Source organism: Pholcus phalangioides, unplaced genomic scaffold, assembly GCF_987345545.1.
Source record: "Pholcus phalangioides strain wild (caught in Gottingen) unplaced genomic scaffold, Ppha-v1.0 ptg000016l_1, whole genome shotgun sequence".
Taxonomy (NCBI): domain Eukaryota; kingdom Metazoa; phylum Arthropoda; class Arachnida; order Araneae; family Pholcidae; genus Pholcus; species Pholcus phalangioides.
The window spans coordinates 16,260,479-16,276,632 of NW_028301609.1; the positions used below are offsets into that span (position 1 = coordinate 16,260,479).

Below are 16,154 nucleotides of genomic sequence, written 5' to 3' on the forward strand. Positions count from 1 at the left end.
TACCTAGCAGTCTGAGTGCGTATCTAGTGTTATGTATGATTTTTCAGTGCTGCCATCTATATCTCAGAAGTGAAGTGAGTGATGTGTAGTGACTGAATATTTGTACTGTTTGTAGGACTGTTGCTCTCTTTGGCAATACTTTTTAACGGGGAGATCGGCTCGCATTTGCACCTCGAAGTTGGGAACCACAGAAAACCAAATTCAGCCGACCACCACTATGGTGACAGTGGGGCTCGAACCTGGGTCCCTGCGATGCAAGTCTGTCACTATGACCACTCGACCACCACAGCGGCTATGTGTAGTACTGCCATCAGTTTTTTCTAACTATGGGTGAAGTGTAACGTCTAAATAATTGTATTGTTGTAGGGCTGTTGCTCTATGTGGCGAGACTTTTTCACAGGGAGATCGCGCATTCACACCTTGAAGTTGGGAACCATAGAAAACCAACTTCAGCCGACCACCACTATGGCATTGGGGAGTTCAAACCCAGGTCCCAGTGATGCGAGTCGTTCACTATGACCACTCGATCACTATAGTGGCCAACCACTCGACTGTAGAGCAGCAGTTGAGTGGTTAGGGAGCTAGCCTCTGACTGTGCAGGTCTGGGTTTGAATCCCAATTTAGGCATTTGGATGTTTACTGACACTAACAAATTCTCTGGAAGGACCATAAGATCTCAGAAATACATGATCACGCAGGGCCGTGACAATTATTTTTGCCCCCCCCCCCCAGCCCCAACTTTAAAATTTTATAATTTTATGATGATATACTTTGTTCACACCTAAAATTGCTGCCCCTGATTTTTGCCTCCTGGGGCAGTTGCCCCCAGTTACACCCTGGGATCACGTTATTAAAAAGGAAAAAAGTTTTATTTCAGCCATAAATTGCTGGCTGAAGCTTTACAAATGTTTCGGACACAAAATAGATTGAAGAAAGATTTAGGTCCAACCATCCCTGTCATACTGGTTTCCCTGGCCCTCTAATACAAATACAACGCCACAACAGGCAAAATGCCAACAAGGTGGCCAAGAAAAAGATGCCTATTACAAGTATAGATGTCATATATTACCAAAATACAGCACCCAATTGAAAATGCAATAAAAAAATTATAAAAAATGTATATATACATGACAAAACATCACACAATGCCCATAATGTATTCATGGTTGTCTTATTGTAAGTATGGATAGCTTCTTGATTTACAAATACAACAGGCAAAATGTCCAATGAGGTGGCTGGACACAGCTTCTCTACTACTCTTCTTAAATATCGGAACAACATTAGAAAGTTCCAATCCCTTGGGACGATGCCCTCAGCAACACTACTCCTGTATATCTGTGCAACTGGCCCCAACAATTCATTAGCACATTCCCTGAGGACCCTGGGATAGATATCATCTGATCCTGGTGCCTTGTTTGCACATACATTTTTTAGGAGATTTAGGACTTCCACGTCTTCCACCTGAATATCGTTGAGGATTTTATTACTCTATGCAACACCCATACATTGAATATTGTATTCCCTATTAAAAACGGACGCGAAAAAGTCATTGAAAGCACTACACATACCTACATTGCTCTCTACCCTAGACAATAAAATAAAATTCTTAATTTCAACATTAGATCAGAAAATTCAAAGGAAGTTGGTTGAAGTTTGAATTATCAAAAATCCGAATTAACTAAGTTCTACTGTATTTTATTAGGCAATTATAGCAAATATTTTTTTTGGTTTAAATTACAAATCAAGATAATGAATGAAGGAATGCCACGATTGTGTCACCAGACTTATCCTCTTTCTGAGATCTGTTCTCGTTCAGCTTAAAAAAAATACTTGAATCAAGATCTTCATCTAATCTAATCAAGATACGTGAATCGTTACTGGCTGTACAATTGTGCCTCATAAAGCAATGCTCGAATCCTTGTGCAATTCAACATTAGTTTTGCAGTAGATTAGTGTTGAACTGTGAGGTACTGCTGTAGTTCCATATGGAGGGTTGAGAATCAAAGTGGTGTAAGTCACTGGATTGCAATTTTTTATAACGAAGCATTCTTTCCTAAAAGCTCCAAAAAAATTGTTTTCCTTGAAATACCTTTTTGCTTGTAAGAAGACACTTCTTACAAGTGGATTTCAACCCCTCATATGATTCCATTAGATTTTTCAATAAGAGCAGCTACATGCCTTTATGTATATAAGCTGTTCTGAATTTCACCCCAACTACCTTCATGTGAAATGTGATTTTACAGAACTGAAAACTTCTTGTTATAATGCATGAAATATATTGATCAGGAATTCTTGTATGGGTGATGTTTTAATTTTTATAATCAGTTAAATCATAGTGGTGAGGGGAATAACAGCAAAAAGACCTTAATTCAATTTTTGTTTTTGTTTCAGTGCCTTTGCTTACTTTCCTAATGGTGTCTATGTCCATTACTCGTGCAAAGACCACTACATCAGTGTTGATGATAAGTTCTAAAAGTCACATGTGACAGTATTCCTGAAGATTGGTTATTCCAGTGGGTGCATGAAATGATCCATGATCATTTGTAGTTGTCTTATATGTTAATAATGTGGAACTGATTTTTTTATCCAGGAAGTTGTGTTTGTTTTCATTGTGTGAATAGAAATTGGTCTTGACCAAAAAAAAAGAACTGGATAAAAAAAAAATCCAGATATTGTTACAAATATATAACAGGGTTTCTATCACCTGGAAAGTCAGGGATCAGACAGAAAGTTATTGAAAGTGGGGGAAATTTCTAAACCTTGGAATATTTCTTCAAAGGGATTTTAAAAAATTGTGGTTGAGAAAAAAAAAAATTATATATATATATATATATATATCTCACACGTACACATCCTCACACTCAATTTTATTTAGTTTAGTCTGTTTCCCATATTTACTATTCAATATTTTTTTTTACTGATTGAATATCCCTCACTTTTTTTTCTCCCTCCATTCTTATTACTCTATTTTTATACCTGTTTTTTTGTCCACTTTCTGTCGTACAAATTTTTTAAAATTAGGGCACCAGATTTTTAAATGTTGGAGTGTGTTGGGGAAAAAGTGAGGCCTATAGAGGATCACTGAATATACACACACACATTTAATGCATTAATTATCAAGCAATATAAAATAAAGATTTTAAATTAATTAGTTTTTTTATGCATTTTGTGCATAATTTACCAGAAATTTGATAAAAATCAAACATTCATACTTTATTTCACAAATTTAGAAAAATTGTGCTGATATGAGATACATTACATTCATTTCACTCATTTCACTATATTTGTTTTTTTTTCACCAGTTAGGCCAGATTTTTCATTGTAGGTTTTTTGGTTTTTTTTTTTTCATTGTCAATTTTGTAGCGGTAGTATGTCATAAACTTATTTATAATTTTATCAACTGACCAGGCCAGCAAAGTTGTTCTTCAAAAAGCAGCCTTTTTACTTATTGAACTATCGTTAGCTATTGTTACGAAAATTATGTTTTACCAGTATGCCATTGTCCACCTGTAAATATCGTTAGTGCAATTTCTTGAGAACCCCCCGAAATTTACAAACTTGGAGATATCCTGTTGCCAAACAAGGAATGTGAAGGTATGATGCAAAACATCCAGATTTTTCAGCCCGTCTGGTGGCGCTGCCAATACGGAAACTAAGAAATGTAGTTTTCTGGAATTTTCTTTTTCTCGAAGGTTCAATCGTACCTATAAAAAGTGATGTAATCACAAGAGTCAGTACTGTTGGACTTTATCCTCCATGTGAGATTTTTATTTGTGAATAATTGTAAATAGCTGTTTTCTGTGAATAAATATGTGACTTCCTGAAAATTGTTTCAGGAAGTCATTATTATTTCGTCCTCTGCTTATTTCAAGGACCCGTGAGAAATTATCCAGAACAATTTGGTGTCAGAGGTAGGATAATTCAAGGATTTGAATGGTAAAGATGAGAGGAATGGAGACAGACAAGATGCACAAACAGCTGAACCAACTGATGTCTGTGGGACAGATGAAATAGGACATTGTGGAAGAGATGAATAAATCTATGGCCACCGGCAACATCTCCATTGCTGCTGTGAATGACAAGATAGAGGCCACAAGTGCAGCCATTAAAGAAGATGTCACAAACTCTATTGCTAGAGTAAAGTTAGATGTCGCCGCCGTGAAGAATGACATTAACAGTGCTATTGCCGGAGTTGCTGTTGAAAGGAGCGTTGATTGTATGGTCGAGGAGATGAACTCTGTCACCGAACAAGTGATTGCGAGCGATGAGAAGCTCTCAAAGAGAATACAAGACCTGGAAAGAAAATTCAGGTGCCTACATTCTCTCCTGACACTCACCAGGTCCTTCCAGCCACAGCTGACGTCATCCGGCTGAACATCAAGCCCTCAACATATGATGGAAAGGCATCATGGTCAATCTTCAGGACCCAGTTTGAGATGATTTCCTCCATGAATGGGTGAGACTGTATGCTCAAAGCCTACCACCTAGCCGCTGCACTCCGAGGTGAAGCTGTTGATGTTCTGCAGGCGCTCGCCGCTGAAGACAGATCCAACTATTTAGCTCTGGCAAATGCTCTCGATCTGAGGTTCGGAGAAAATTACCTAAAGGAATTTCATCAGCTGCAACAGAAGACCAGGCAGCAGAAGGCTGGAAAAACATTGCAAGAACTAGCCATGGACATCAAGAGGCTGCCACAGTTGGAGTATCCCGATTGCGCGCCGGGCATTAGGGACGGATTGACCCTGCAGTGCTTCATCAATTTCATCAAGGACCCGAACATCCAGCAGGCGTTGCATCTGGGGAAATACAAGGACGTCAAGAGTGCTCTCGTCTACGCCATGAAGTTTGAAGCAGCCTATCAAGCTTCGAGTAGAGAGCAACGAGGTGTCCGCAGTGCTGTTGTGGAGGATGCTACAGTGAACATCACCAGAGAGCTGAAAGAACTCCTGAAAAGTGCCAGGAATGACCGAAAAAGTCTAAAAGACAGGCTCTTGGTGTGCTGGAGGTGCGACAGAGGTCACTGTAAGGAGGAGATGCCCCATCAAGTGTCTACCTTATCTAGCTGAGCAGCGGAACCATGGAATGTACATGGAAGGTGAAATTGATGGATTTCCTTGCCGAATGGGCATAGACGCTGGAGCCAATATAAGCATCATCCGAACCTTAAAAAATCCCCAGCTATGCATGCCAAGCAAGCACGCCACGCTATTCGGGTGTGAAAATGATGAGATCCTTCCCCGAAAGATATTGGCTGCCTGGGACTTCACGATTCTGCCAAGAACAGAGAGCATCATCCACAGTACAGCTGGGGTGGCCAAGGACTTTCAGCTCGGACTGGTGGATTTTTCTTGCAAAAACAAGAATGGCTTGTTTATTGCCTCCGCTCTAGTGGATTCATTGAAGGATGTCGTCCCTGTTTTAGTATCAGTAACAAACCGAAGGTTCGGAAGGGTGAAGAGATTGCTACGTGCGTTCCTGTCACATGTGGTTTGTGATTCATCTGGAAATCAACCAGGGGATTCCAGAAGTTTGTTCGAGGGCCTGATAGGAGACACCCAGATGGATCCTGACCAGCGAAGACATGCCTAGTCGACAAACGAAAAATTCCAAGATGTTTTCTCTACGTCATCAGCTGATGTTGGCCAAACTCACTTGACATTGCATGGACACCGGGCGCCATTCACCAATTAAGCAATATCCTAGAAGACTTCCATTTGCCAAGCAAGAAGTTGGTCAATTGATGGTCGAAATGTGAGTTAACAACATTATTGAGCCGTCAATGAGTCGTTGGGCATCGCTGATTGTGCTGAAGAGGAAGAAGGACGGTTCCACCGAATTCTGTGTCGACTATGGAAGATTGAACGACGTCACCAAAAAAGACATCCACTGCCAAGAATCGATGACGCTCTTGTCATGCTTTCTGGACATCAGTGGTTTTCTTCCCTGGACCTGAAGAGGTGATATTGGCAAGTGAAAATACACTCGGATGATTGAGAAAGGCTACCTTCATGACTGGACAAGGACTGTGGCAGTTCTAGGTCATGGCTTGTGCAATGCTCTGGCCGCCTTTGAACGGCTGATGGAGACCAATAATAGTTGAAAAATCATGATAATAGTTGGAAGATCATTCTTGGAGCATCTAGAGAATTTGAGCAAAGTCCTTCAGAAGCTGAGAGATGCCAATTTGAAATTGAGTGCCACAAAGTGCTGTCACCTCCTTGCAGACCTGTCAACTCTCCAGATTTGTTAAAATGTTTCCGGATGTTGGCAGAAAATTTTCCGCAGGCCATTTTATAAGAAATTTAAACTGGTAGGGCACTAGAAAAAAAGGGCACTTACGAAGCAGAGTAAGCTCCAGTGTGTTCGTACAAATGGCATAGCAGGCAAAAAATATTAATCAATAAAAAATATTAATAAATTATTTATTAATAAAAGTATCAACTAATGAAATTATTAAACTCATTAATTAATTATGAAACTCTCTCTGTGTTAATGCATAACATATGCAAAACAGGGAGGACAGCGATGTACAAACTTGAAAAAAGCATAGCAAGAAATCTATCAGAAGTTTACAGAGCGAGCTGCTATCAAAAATTACGCACAATGGGGATAATGACATTGTGTCTGTATTGATTCAAAACAATATATAAAAAACATATGCGAGGTAGAAAATTATTGCATGTACAAAAGGATGCATGCAAGGTGAAATTGTATAGCACATGCAGAATAGGAGTGTATAACATTTGAAAAAATAGATAAATGAAGGTTCACAAAAAATGCACTAAATAGGCAAAAGCAAGTGTGTGCGGCATGATCGAAAACGATTGTGTGGCGCTGGCATTGATTCAAAACAATAAAAAAACATATGCAAGGTAAAAAATTATTGCATGTACAAAAGGATGCAAGGTGAAATTGTATAGCACATGCAGGACAGGAGTGTATGACATTTGCAAAAATGGATACATGAAGGTACGCAAAACCCAAAACATTGTAAACAGTTTCTTCATTTTAATGACCATGACTCCCCATCCGCCCCTGTAATGTCTGGGACCTCTCGAGGATCAGTCCTCTCCCTGTTACTTTTCTTAAATTATATCAATGACTTCCCAGAATCCCTCAACTGCACCACTAGATTATTTGCTGATGACTTTGTAATTTACCATACCATTCACCATGAATCTGATCAAGAACTTCAACATAACCTGTTCAATCGTGGACTGGTGTTCTTTATGTCAAATGCAAAGTAAATTACTTCCTCTTTAATACTCGTGCTCCATCAATAATTTAATGTTATCCCGAGTTTCCCAAATCGAATACCTTGGTTTCATAATCTCAGCCAACCTACGTTGGAACAAACATGTTGACCACATTTACCAGAAATGTCTAAACAAACTTTTCTTCCTCTGCTGCAACTTTAAACACTCCACTCAGGATATCAGACTACTCTGATACTAAACTTATATCTTCCCTGTTGTTTCCTATGCTGCTGAAATTCGGGACCCCTACACCTCCAGTAATATAGACAAACTTGAATCAATCCAAAATAAATCCACCCAATTTCCTCACGACTGCTGGTCATCTTTCGTTTCCATGTCTGAACTTAAAAACGAATTTCATCTCCTTTCTCTCTCTACTCTTCATCTCATTTCTCGATTAACATTGTTATATAAAGTTTTCCATGGTCAATTCAACATAGATACTTCCGGTATCTTGGTCAAACCATCCTACATCTCTAGAAGACTCGACCATTCCCTTGAAATAAAAACCTATTTTTGCTTCCAATGACTGCTTTAAATACAGCTTCTTTCTTCGTACCATTGGTGAATGAAACGTATTCCCAAGCTCTATTGTCAATCTCCCACTATCACTAGTTTTTTATTCAATATCAAACAATATCTTTGTCATTTTCAATTGCATCCTCTTGTATAGGCCCCTTGGCCAACAATATTGTATAAATAAATAAATACACAAAAAATGCACTAAATAGGCAAAAAAAAGAGTGTGTGTGTGTGTGGTATGATCGGAGAGGGTTGCCTGGCATTGATTAAAAACAATATAAAAACATATGTGAGGTCGAAAATTATTGTAGCTACAAAAGTAAGTAAGATGACATATGACATCGTATAGCAGATGCATAAAAATTATAACGTTTTCCAAAAAGAGATGATTCTTTTTATCAAAAACAACTAGAAACCAGACGTAAAACACAAGACTTAATTTTAGTCATTATTTGAATGACCATACATCTCGTATTTCTCAGGACTTTGATGTATTTTCACGTGATTTGATAATAGACTACTAGTACACAGGAAATTTTTTTGCAAAGGACAAACACCTAGCAACTAGATGGGTATTTTTCCCCATCCAAATGGCCAAGAAAAAGGCTTGATCTAGATGGAAAATAACTTAAGTTTTCAACACTTTTAGTCAGGGCCGTCTTAAGAGCATCATGGGGCCCCTGGGCCAATTGGTTTCTCTGAGGCCCTACGAGGAAAATTCTCGGAAATTTCAGTTAGTTTTCATGTTTGTGAGGCCCCTTTTCTCTTGAGGCGCCCGGGTGGGCCCATGCGTTAAGACGGCACTGCTTTTAGTTTGAGCAGGCCCTAAAGAAACACATGCAAACACTGAAACTTTAGAATGGAAAACAAAAATAAAAAGAATTCTACCTTTTTTCCAATGTTCAAACGTAGATGTTGATTTCTATCCTTTTTCAACAATAACAAGAAAATAATCCAAAAAGAACACAAAAGATGAAAAACAAATATTCAATTTAAAAAAAAATCTGAACAAAAAGTAATTTTACACAAGTCAGCATAAATTCTCAGCATGAAATTCCCCGTTATAATCTAATCATCTCAAATTTCATCTTACGTTATAAAGCTTCTCCTAAAAAGGCATTGACATATAATACCCCAGGTCTTGATTAGAATTTTTTTATGGTTTGTTATTACTGTATGGCCCTGCTTAAGAGTGGTCATTGGCTAGCTTCATCGCAAAGAGATACTGTCACCAGCACATCAAAGACAGACACCATGCCATTTTCCTCTTTCCCCCCCCCCCTCTCATTTTTACAAACATTTGAGATTCAATAGCAAGGGAATCACTTTTCAAGTATTTTATACTCATATAGTGGGGGTTCAGTATACACAGAAACACTCATAAAACCACAATACAGTGGAACACTCCATAACACAACTCTCATTCATATGACTTTTACTCATTCATTATACGTGTTTGGCTTCGGTCGCAGTTTATTCCTATGCATATTAATGCTAAAATATTTCATTTATTCGATGCCCAACACATCAATTACACTGTGCTTTCATTTCAACTGAAACCCCAAAACTCAGAAAAAGTTTCATTTCTGTCAATAGGATTTCAATTTTTTTGTAGGTAGCAAAAGACCTCACTGAAATGAATATTTTCACGAATATTATAGCCAAAAAAGCCATAATTTTCAGTATGATTGTAAATGGGTACATAATCATTCAGCAAGCTGATGACCCCTCTAAAGTGGGCTCTAAAATAGTTTGTTTATCGTATGTTTTTGAGAACTACGGAAACGCTGCAAGCCATAAACAAAATAATTTTTATTTGTCGAAAGGCAACTATACTAGATGTACAGACCATACTTCTTTGCATACTATATGTTCCTTCTGAGTTTTTTCCATTGTGTTAGTGCTTCATTTCCCAGTAAACATAGCTGGCTGCGTGGAACCAGCTTTCTTAATTTCTGAAAAAAAGAAAAGCCTTGCCTCCTGAACGTAAAATAAAAACTTCAACAAAAAAAATCTGGTTCTATGAAAGAATGAAACTTTGAAGAAATTAAATATGCCAAGTTACTTTTGGAAATAGCTGCAAAAAAATAAATAATAATAAAAATAAATCTAATTATAAACAGTATTAAGTAGTTGATAAGGTTTTCGTGGCCATCATTTGATGAAAATTGCTTGTTTGGGTTCGAAGACCGTCGTTCGTTTTAGTTACTTCTCATTGTTCTTATTGTTTGCAAAAAAAATCTTACAAATTTGTTTTTAATTTTTTTGTCATTTGTAAAATAATCGTAAGAATCCTGAAGAGAAAGAGATTAAAGTAATGGCAAAATCATCATTGGATTAAATTTATCAAAATATCATCTCATGACCTTTCTTTGTTTCTTCATATTCAGATAACTTTTAAACATAATCCAAAAGTTAAATAAAAATTATGGCAGAAGAATCATGGTTAAATTAAAACTATGCCGTGATTTGGTCTCTCGAAAGTCATAAATGGGTTTCTCTCTCTCCACTGCATTTCTTTTTTTTTTCTTCATTCCCCTCTCTTCAGATCTGAAGACCACCCAATGTCCGAATTTGAATGGTTTTGTGCTACTACACTGATGTTTATCTATATATTGCTCTAAAATAGAATGTTTTAACCCTGGCATCTGATGACAACCCTTTAACTTTAGATCCTTTCTACTCCCAGGGTTGTATAACTAAATGGTTTTCACTTTAATGAGCATCAAAAAAATAAATCAGTGGTCATACTCTTCATCTCGGCCATCCTCCATCTGTTTGACTTTTTATGAGAGCAAAAGATCTATTCCATAGAAGTTTGTCCCTGGAAAACTTATCTTTTCAGTTAAACTGTCCTTTTCCTTCCTGAAAAAAAAAAAGATCAGTCATAAAAAAATCTGGAAATGGCAAAATATTTTTGTGTAAGTTTTTTCTTTTGCTCCCTTCATATTGATAGGGTTTTAACTTGAAGCTGTTTCAGGAAAACAAGAAAATAGATTTGCCCTACCAGTTGTCATTTTTTATCTTCACTCGTGGGACAAATAGAAATGCTAGTGGGGCAAAATTCCCATAGTTAACATGTAAAAAAAAGGCTTGGCTTCTTTATGATACGCCCTAACTTTGTGCAACTTAATTTTTCATGTAAAGTCTGTTTGAGAGAATTTTGAAAAATTCTCATAGAAAATCATAAGGAAGCGCAACGTTTGCGCCAAATAGAAAAAGCGATAAATGCCGGGAAAAGGCAACCAGGAAGCTTATAAACAATTCCTACATTTCTAGCTAGATTGTAGAAATTTAGCGCATTCTGATTGGCCGAAATAAGTGATGAACCACTACGTCACTCATGGTGAAATTTTTGCTGGTGTTATTTAATAATAGATAAATTTAATTAATGCTGAATCCGACATCCACCGTTGGAATAATGGTTGTAGTAGGAGACTCACGTACCGAAGGTTGTGTGTTCGATTCGGTCTGAAACCCATTCAAATTTTTTTCTCATCCTTCCATGTTTGCTTTCATTTACTGAAAAATGTTTCCATTTTGGTTTCTGATTTAATCAAATGCGGTTCACGTGCATCGAGAAGACAATAATAATGGCTCGCGAAGCTGGGGCCCAGCTATCATTTACTGATTCAATAACAAATGCTTTCATTTTTCGTTAACGAACTTTGAAATTCAGTTTCGCTCAAACTCCGCCTCGTGACGTCTTGCTAGCTTTTTTGCTCGCAGTAACCAATCACTGGCGTGCTAATGCTTCCTGTGTTACCAAGAAATTAGGGATTGTAATTACACAACTCGCGGAGTCCTTTCGATTTTTGCCACGTCGCAAAATCAAAAAAAATTTTAAATTTTTGATCGCAATTTATCATCTTGGTATGTGCCTGAAAGCCCCTCGCTGCGAGAAACGGAAATCCCGACAGTCACATGTATTGTAATTATTATTATCCTCATCAATTATCCTTATTGGCGCCCCTCGCTGCGAGAAACAGGGATCCCGACAAACAGCGCGAAGTGGGGCTTATATGGTGAAAATTAAAATTTCAAAATTTATTTCATCGCAATTCATCTTCATTGGCGCCTCACCGTGAGAAGTGTGGCTTATACGGGGAAATTAAAATTTCAAAATTTAAATTTGATCATAATTTATTATCCTTATCGGCATCCTGACAGAAAGCGCGAAGTTTTATACGGTGAAACTAAAATTTTCGATTCGAGATTTTGACCTGTCGGGATTTCGTCTGTGGCGATTATGACCCAGACCCGTGTGAATGATAGTACTCTCGAACATTTAATTTTGAGGTGAAAATGCTTTGATTAACCGGAAAAAAAAATTCTCGTAATTTTTGTGGAAATTTCATAGTTAATGAAAGATTTCAGAATCGGAGATTTTTTTCACTATTCAGTTAAAAAAAATATTTCTCAGAATTGATGGAAATTGATATCTTGAAGATAAAAAACAATTTCAGAATTATAAAGATCTTCATATTTAATGAAAAAAAAAATCAGAATTGATGGAAATTGCAGCGACGATAAAGGTCCAGTTGCGTCGGCGATATCATTTGCTCACCGGGCATCTTGATCGGTGAGAACAAAATGCTTTTATCGACCGCGAGACATTTGACGAAAGGGTTACAGGGTGGGTATACATAGGCGGAGATAGACATGAAAGTCTGGGGGAGCATGATGATGATGCCAATTCATATATATGCATATACATTAGATCAGTCGGCTCCACCTTTGGCTCTGGACGCTCCGCCCATGTAGGTATAGTATTTTCACGGAAAGATGACTTCTGGCCTTGTATGACTCATCACAATAAGAGAGGATTCATTCTTCAGTATGGAGAAATGGAAAAAAAAAAACCCCTCCAGTGGAGGATGCATATTTTTTCTTCCCCCCCCCCCTTGTCCCCACTGCAGAATAACCCCTCTTTTCGCGATGAAGGCATTGAGCATATCTGGTAAGGTGATGGAATGGCATGCTCTTCTTGCCCATCCACCGTCTCACCCTTTGGAAGATTTTTTTTTACTCGTGTTAACTAAAATTATCAATTGAAACGTTAATTTCATGATTAAATTTTAAAAAATGCATAAAACATTTCATTCAAATGAAATTCAAATAGGGAGGGTACTTTGAGTAAAATTTCATATCATCAGTACGAAACGAAATTAAATGTTCAATAGTCATCTACCATGTTATTTAAATTAAATTGAATATTTCTTTTCTTTCGCATGTTGAAAAATCCAGGGTGTTCGGTGAATTACAATTACGCTTTCAAGGTGAATGAAAAAAAAAGAATCGGCTAGCGATATATAGGAATACACTGTTTGCTGCATTTTTATTGACTAAAATTTGCTGCATTGTAAGCCGATCACAGTTAAAATTTTTGGAATAAGCTTTGAGTGTCCCTGTCTAAAAACGAAAATATTTTATTAATTTGTGAAACTGAGATATCTAATTAAGTTTTGTTTCAGGAATTTCAATCATTTTCTTATAAATACCAATAAAATGCTTTATGATTAATTCATAATTAATTTTTTAAATCTCAACTAAAGTGTGCTGTGGAAGTTCAAGTGCGAAGCGGGAACATGAACTTGGTTGAAAAACGCTGTAGAATATATAATATAAAGAAGCATATATGAATTCAGAATAAAATTAAAAAAAATAAAAAATTTCCTCGAGTCAAAAGTACTTTCCATATTAATATGGGTTGAACCTAGAAGATTTGATCCACTTTGCCCAAGAATATTTAGAAGACACCAACGAATAAGGCAAATACACAAAAAATAATAAAAGTCCTAATGCATTTCAACACCAATGGGTGCCGTCTTCAGAGGAAAAATTTAACCACTAGTTTCGCTGACTGAGTTTCCCATTTGGGTTGAATACCAAATCTTCACGATCGGTTGCTCAGCGGAAGAAGTACGTCTGTTCACTTCAAACGTCGTGGTCAGGATGAAGCTGTGAGCATGCGTGAGATACTAATGCAGCGTCCTGATTGGACCTTTGTTTTTCAAGAAAATGTTAGAAATGAAATTTTTACTTATTATTTAAATATTTCATGACTGAATATGGTATGAATATGAATGTGTTACATTACATAACATAATATGATGCATTATAATTATATACTCAAAATAAATGTATGATTAGAGTAATTTTAATGTTCTTTGAAGATAATTTTTATGTTTTAATAACCCCTAGTTAAAATAAATTTTCGAAATTAAAAGTGGCAAAGTGAATGAGAAGAGAATATTTAAAAATATAAATGAAATAGGCTGTATATATAAGAGATAGGTTATATATAATAATAATATTTAAAAATTCAAAAGTCTTAAATTATTAGGAATTATCTCTTTTGGAAAATAAAAAAAAATTTCGTTTTTCCAATATTTGTTTATATTATACAAATACAACGCCACAACAGGCAAATTGCCCAACGAGGTGGCTGACTTAAGACCGTCATGGATCCCCGAGCCATTTTTTGGAGGCCCTACCTACTGCTGCTACACCACACATGCACCCCCCCCCCCAACGAATCGGTACATGCGGGAATGTTCGTGTACGTGTAGTGAAACCTGACGTGAAGTTTATTGTTTCTCTGTAATGCTTGTTATGTGTAGTGCTGCCATCTGCCACCAGTTTTTCTAACTATGAGTGAAGTGTTATGATTGAATGATTTATCGTTGTAGGACTGTTGCTCTCTGTGGCGAGACTTTTTAACGGGGAGATCGGCTCGCATTTGCGCCTTGAAGTTGGGAACCACAGAAAACCAACTTCAGCCGACCACCACTGTGGGGTTCGAACCCGGATCCTCACATCGCGAGTCCGTCACTATAACCACTCGACCACCACAGCGGCCGAGTGGCCTATATTCATTATATAGAATTGATTTTTTTTTTTCAAATCCCACATTTTCTAAATATTTTACAAAAGAATGAATGAAATTCATTGAACAAATGAAGGAAAGTTTTCATCAACTCGATCGAGTCAAATTTCGTTACAGTAACATCCTAGCATTAACACGAAATCATTATGTTCTGCGAAAACGAGCCAAATGTAATAGCGCAGAACCTGTTCTTCCCCCGACAATACTGGTCATCTTTTCTTCACGTTCGACAAGTTTTATGAATAGCGTGCGCGGTCTATTTATATCTTTAGTCTATGATCACAGTAAATCCATACTATGTTTAACAATATTCTAAAAAAATCATCGTTGTTTTAGAAAAAAACAGACCAGAAATGTTGCTTAACGCCAACCCCCCCCCCCCTTTGATAATAAACAATGACAAGATCATGTTAAAATAGATGACGCTAAAGAATTTAATACCGAATTTGCTTATTAATCGTCTTCTCAATCTATCGTTTCGATCGTTTTCTCAAACTTTTGTGTCAATCGTTTTTCAAGTCTAACGAAATAGATGGCGCTCTGACATTAGAAATAACACAACTTCCTACTATGAAACAACTTGCTCTGAGGGCAAAAACTGGTAGATGGCGCTAAAAGTAGATGTCTGAGGATTTTTTCCCCATATGCAGGTCACATTTAGCCCATTCGTAACGCTAGATGGCAATCAAACATCAGAAATAATAGATGGCAATAAATGCGTAGTTCGAATTCCCGGGCCCCAGCCGGGGCAGCTAGAATGCTCGCCTCGTGCCCCCCCCCCCACATCCTGGAGCAGGGTCTCTAGGCTGGGACCTTTGGCGGGCCGCCAGATCACTTTTCACTGGCCCCTTTATAGTGAATTTATGGCGTGAAAAAACTAAAAAAATGATGAGAATCATCCCGGCCCTCAGCCCTGTGGAGCCATGGCTCGTCTATTCGGTTTGATCAACTAACTGCTAAACAAATCGAGTTTGTTATTTAAATTATTTATTTTATTAATTGAATATTATTATATTCAATTCTCAATACTCAATTCCGTATTTTATTATATTGAATTTATTTACTAATAAAAGGACTATATTTGTCTGATATTTCAATGACATATGAAAGGAAAAACGAAGAAGAGATAGCAAAAAAAAAAAAAAACCAATGATATTGAAGGGAAATATGAAGATATTTCAAAAATATGTATGATAATTAGCAAGCAAAAAAGAAAAAGATATGGCAAACTTTGCCTAACACGGATCCTACGGGCGATGACAGAGTGCGCAAGAATATAATAGTATTTGCAAATTAACTTGGTTCTCTAAAATAAAACGAGATTTTCCTGGGAAACTGCATTTAGCAGTATTTATTCTGAAAATTTAGAAAAAAAAAAATTTACCCCTAAAAATAACTGATCACTTCTGAATCTCTTGATACAAAATCAAGCTACAAAAGAGTGGCATGGACACAAAACATAAACAACTCTACAGATTTTCAGACGG

General features: G+C 37.1%; 1 protein-coding gene across 3 annotated transcripts in view; it reads left to right on the top strand.

Moving 5' to 3' along the window:
- Positions 1-2,593, top strand: part of LOC149075141 (vam6/Vps39-like protein) — a 196,220-nt gene extending 193,627 nt beyond the window's left edge. For all 3 annotated transcript variants that reach the window (XM_089245724.1, XM_089245725.1, XM_089245726.1), the window contains one exon: positions 2,392-2,593. In XM_089245724.1, coding sequence (XP_089101850.1) covers positions 2,392-2,473 — 82 coding nt within the window. In that variant the 3' untranslated portion in view covers positions 2,474-2,593. The remainder of the gene's footprint in view (positions 1-2,391) is intronic.
- The last annotated feature ends 13,561 nt before the right edge of the window (positions 2,594-16,154 follow it).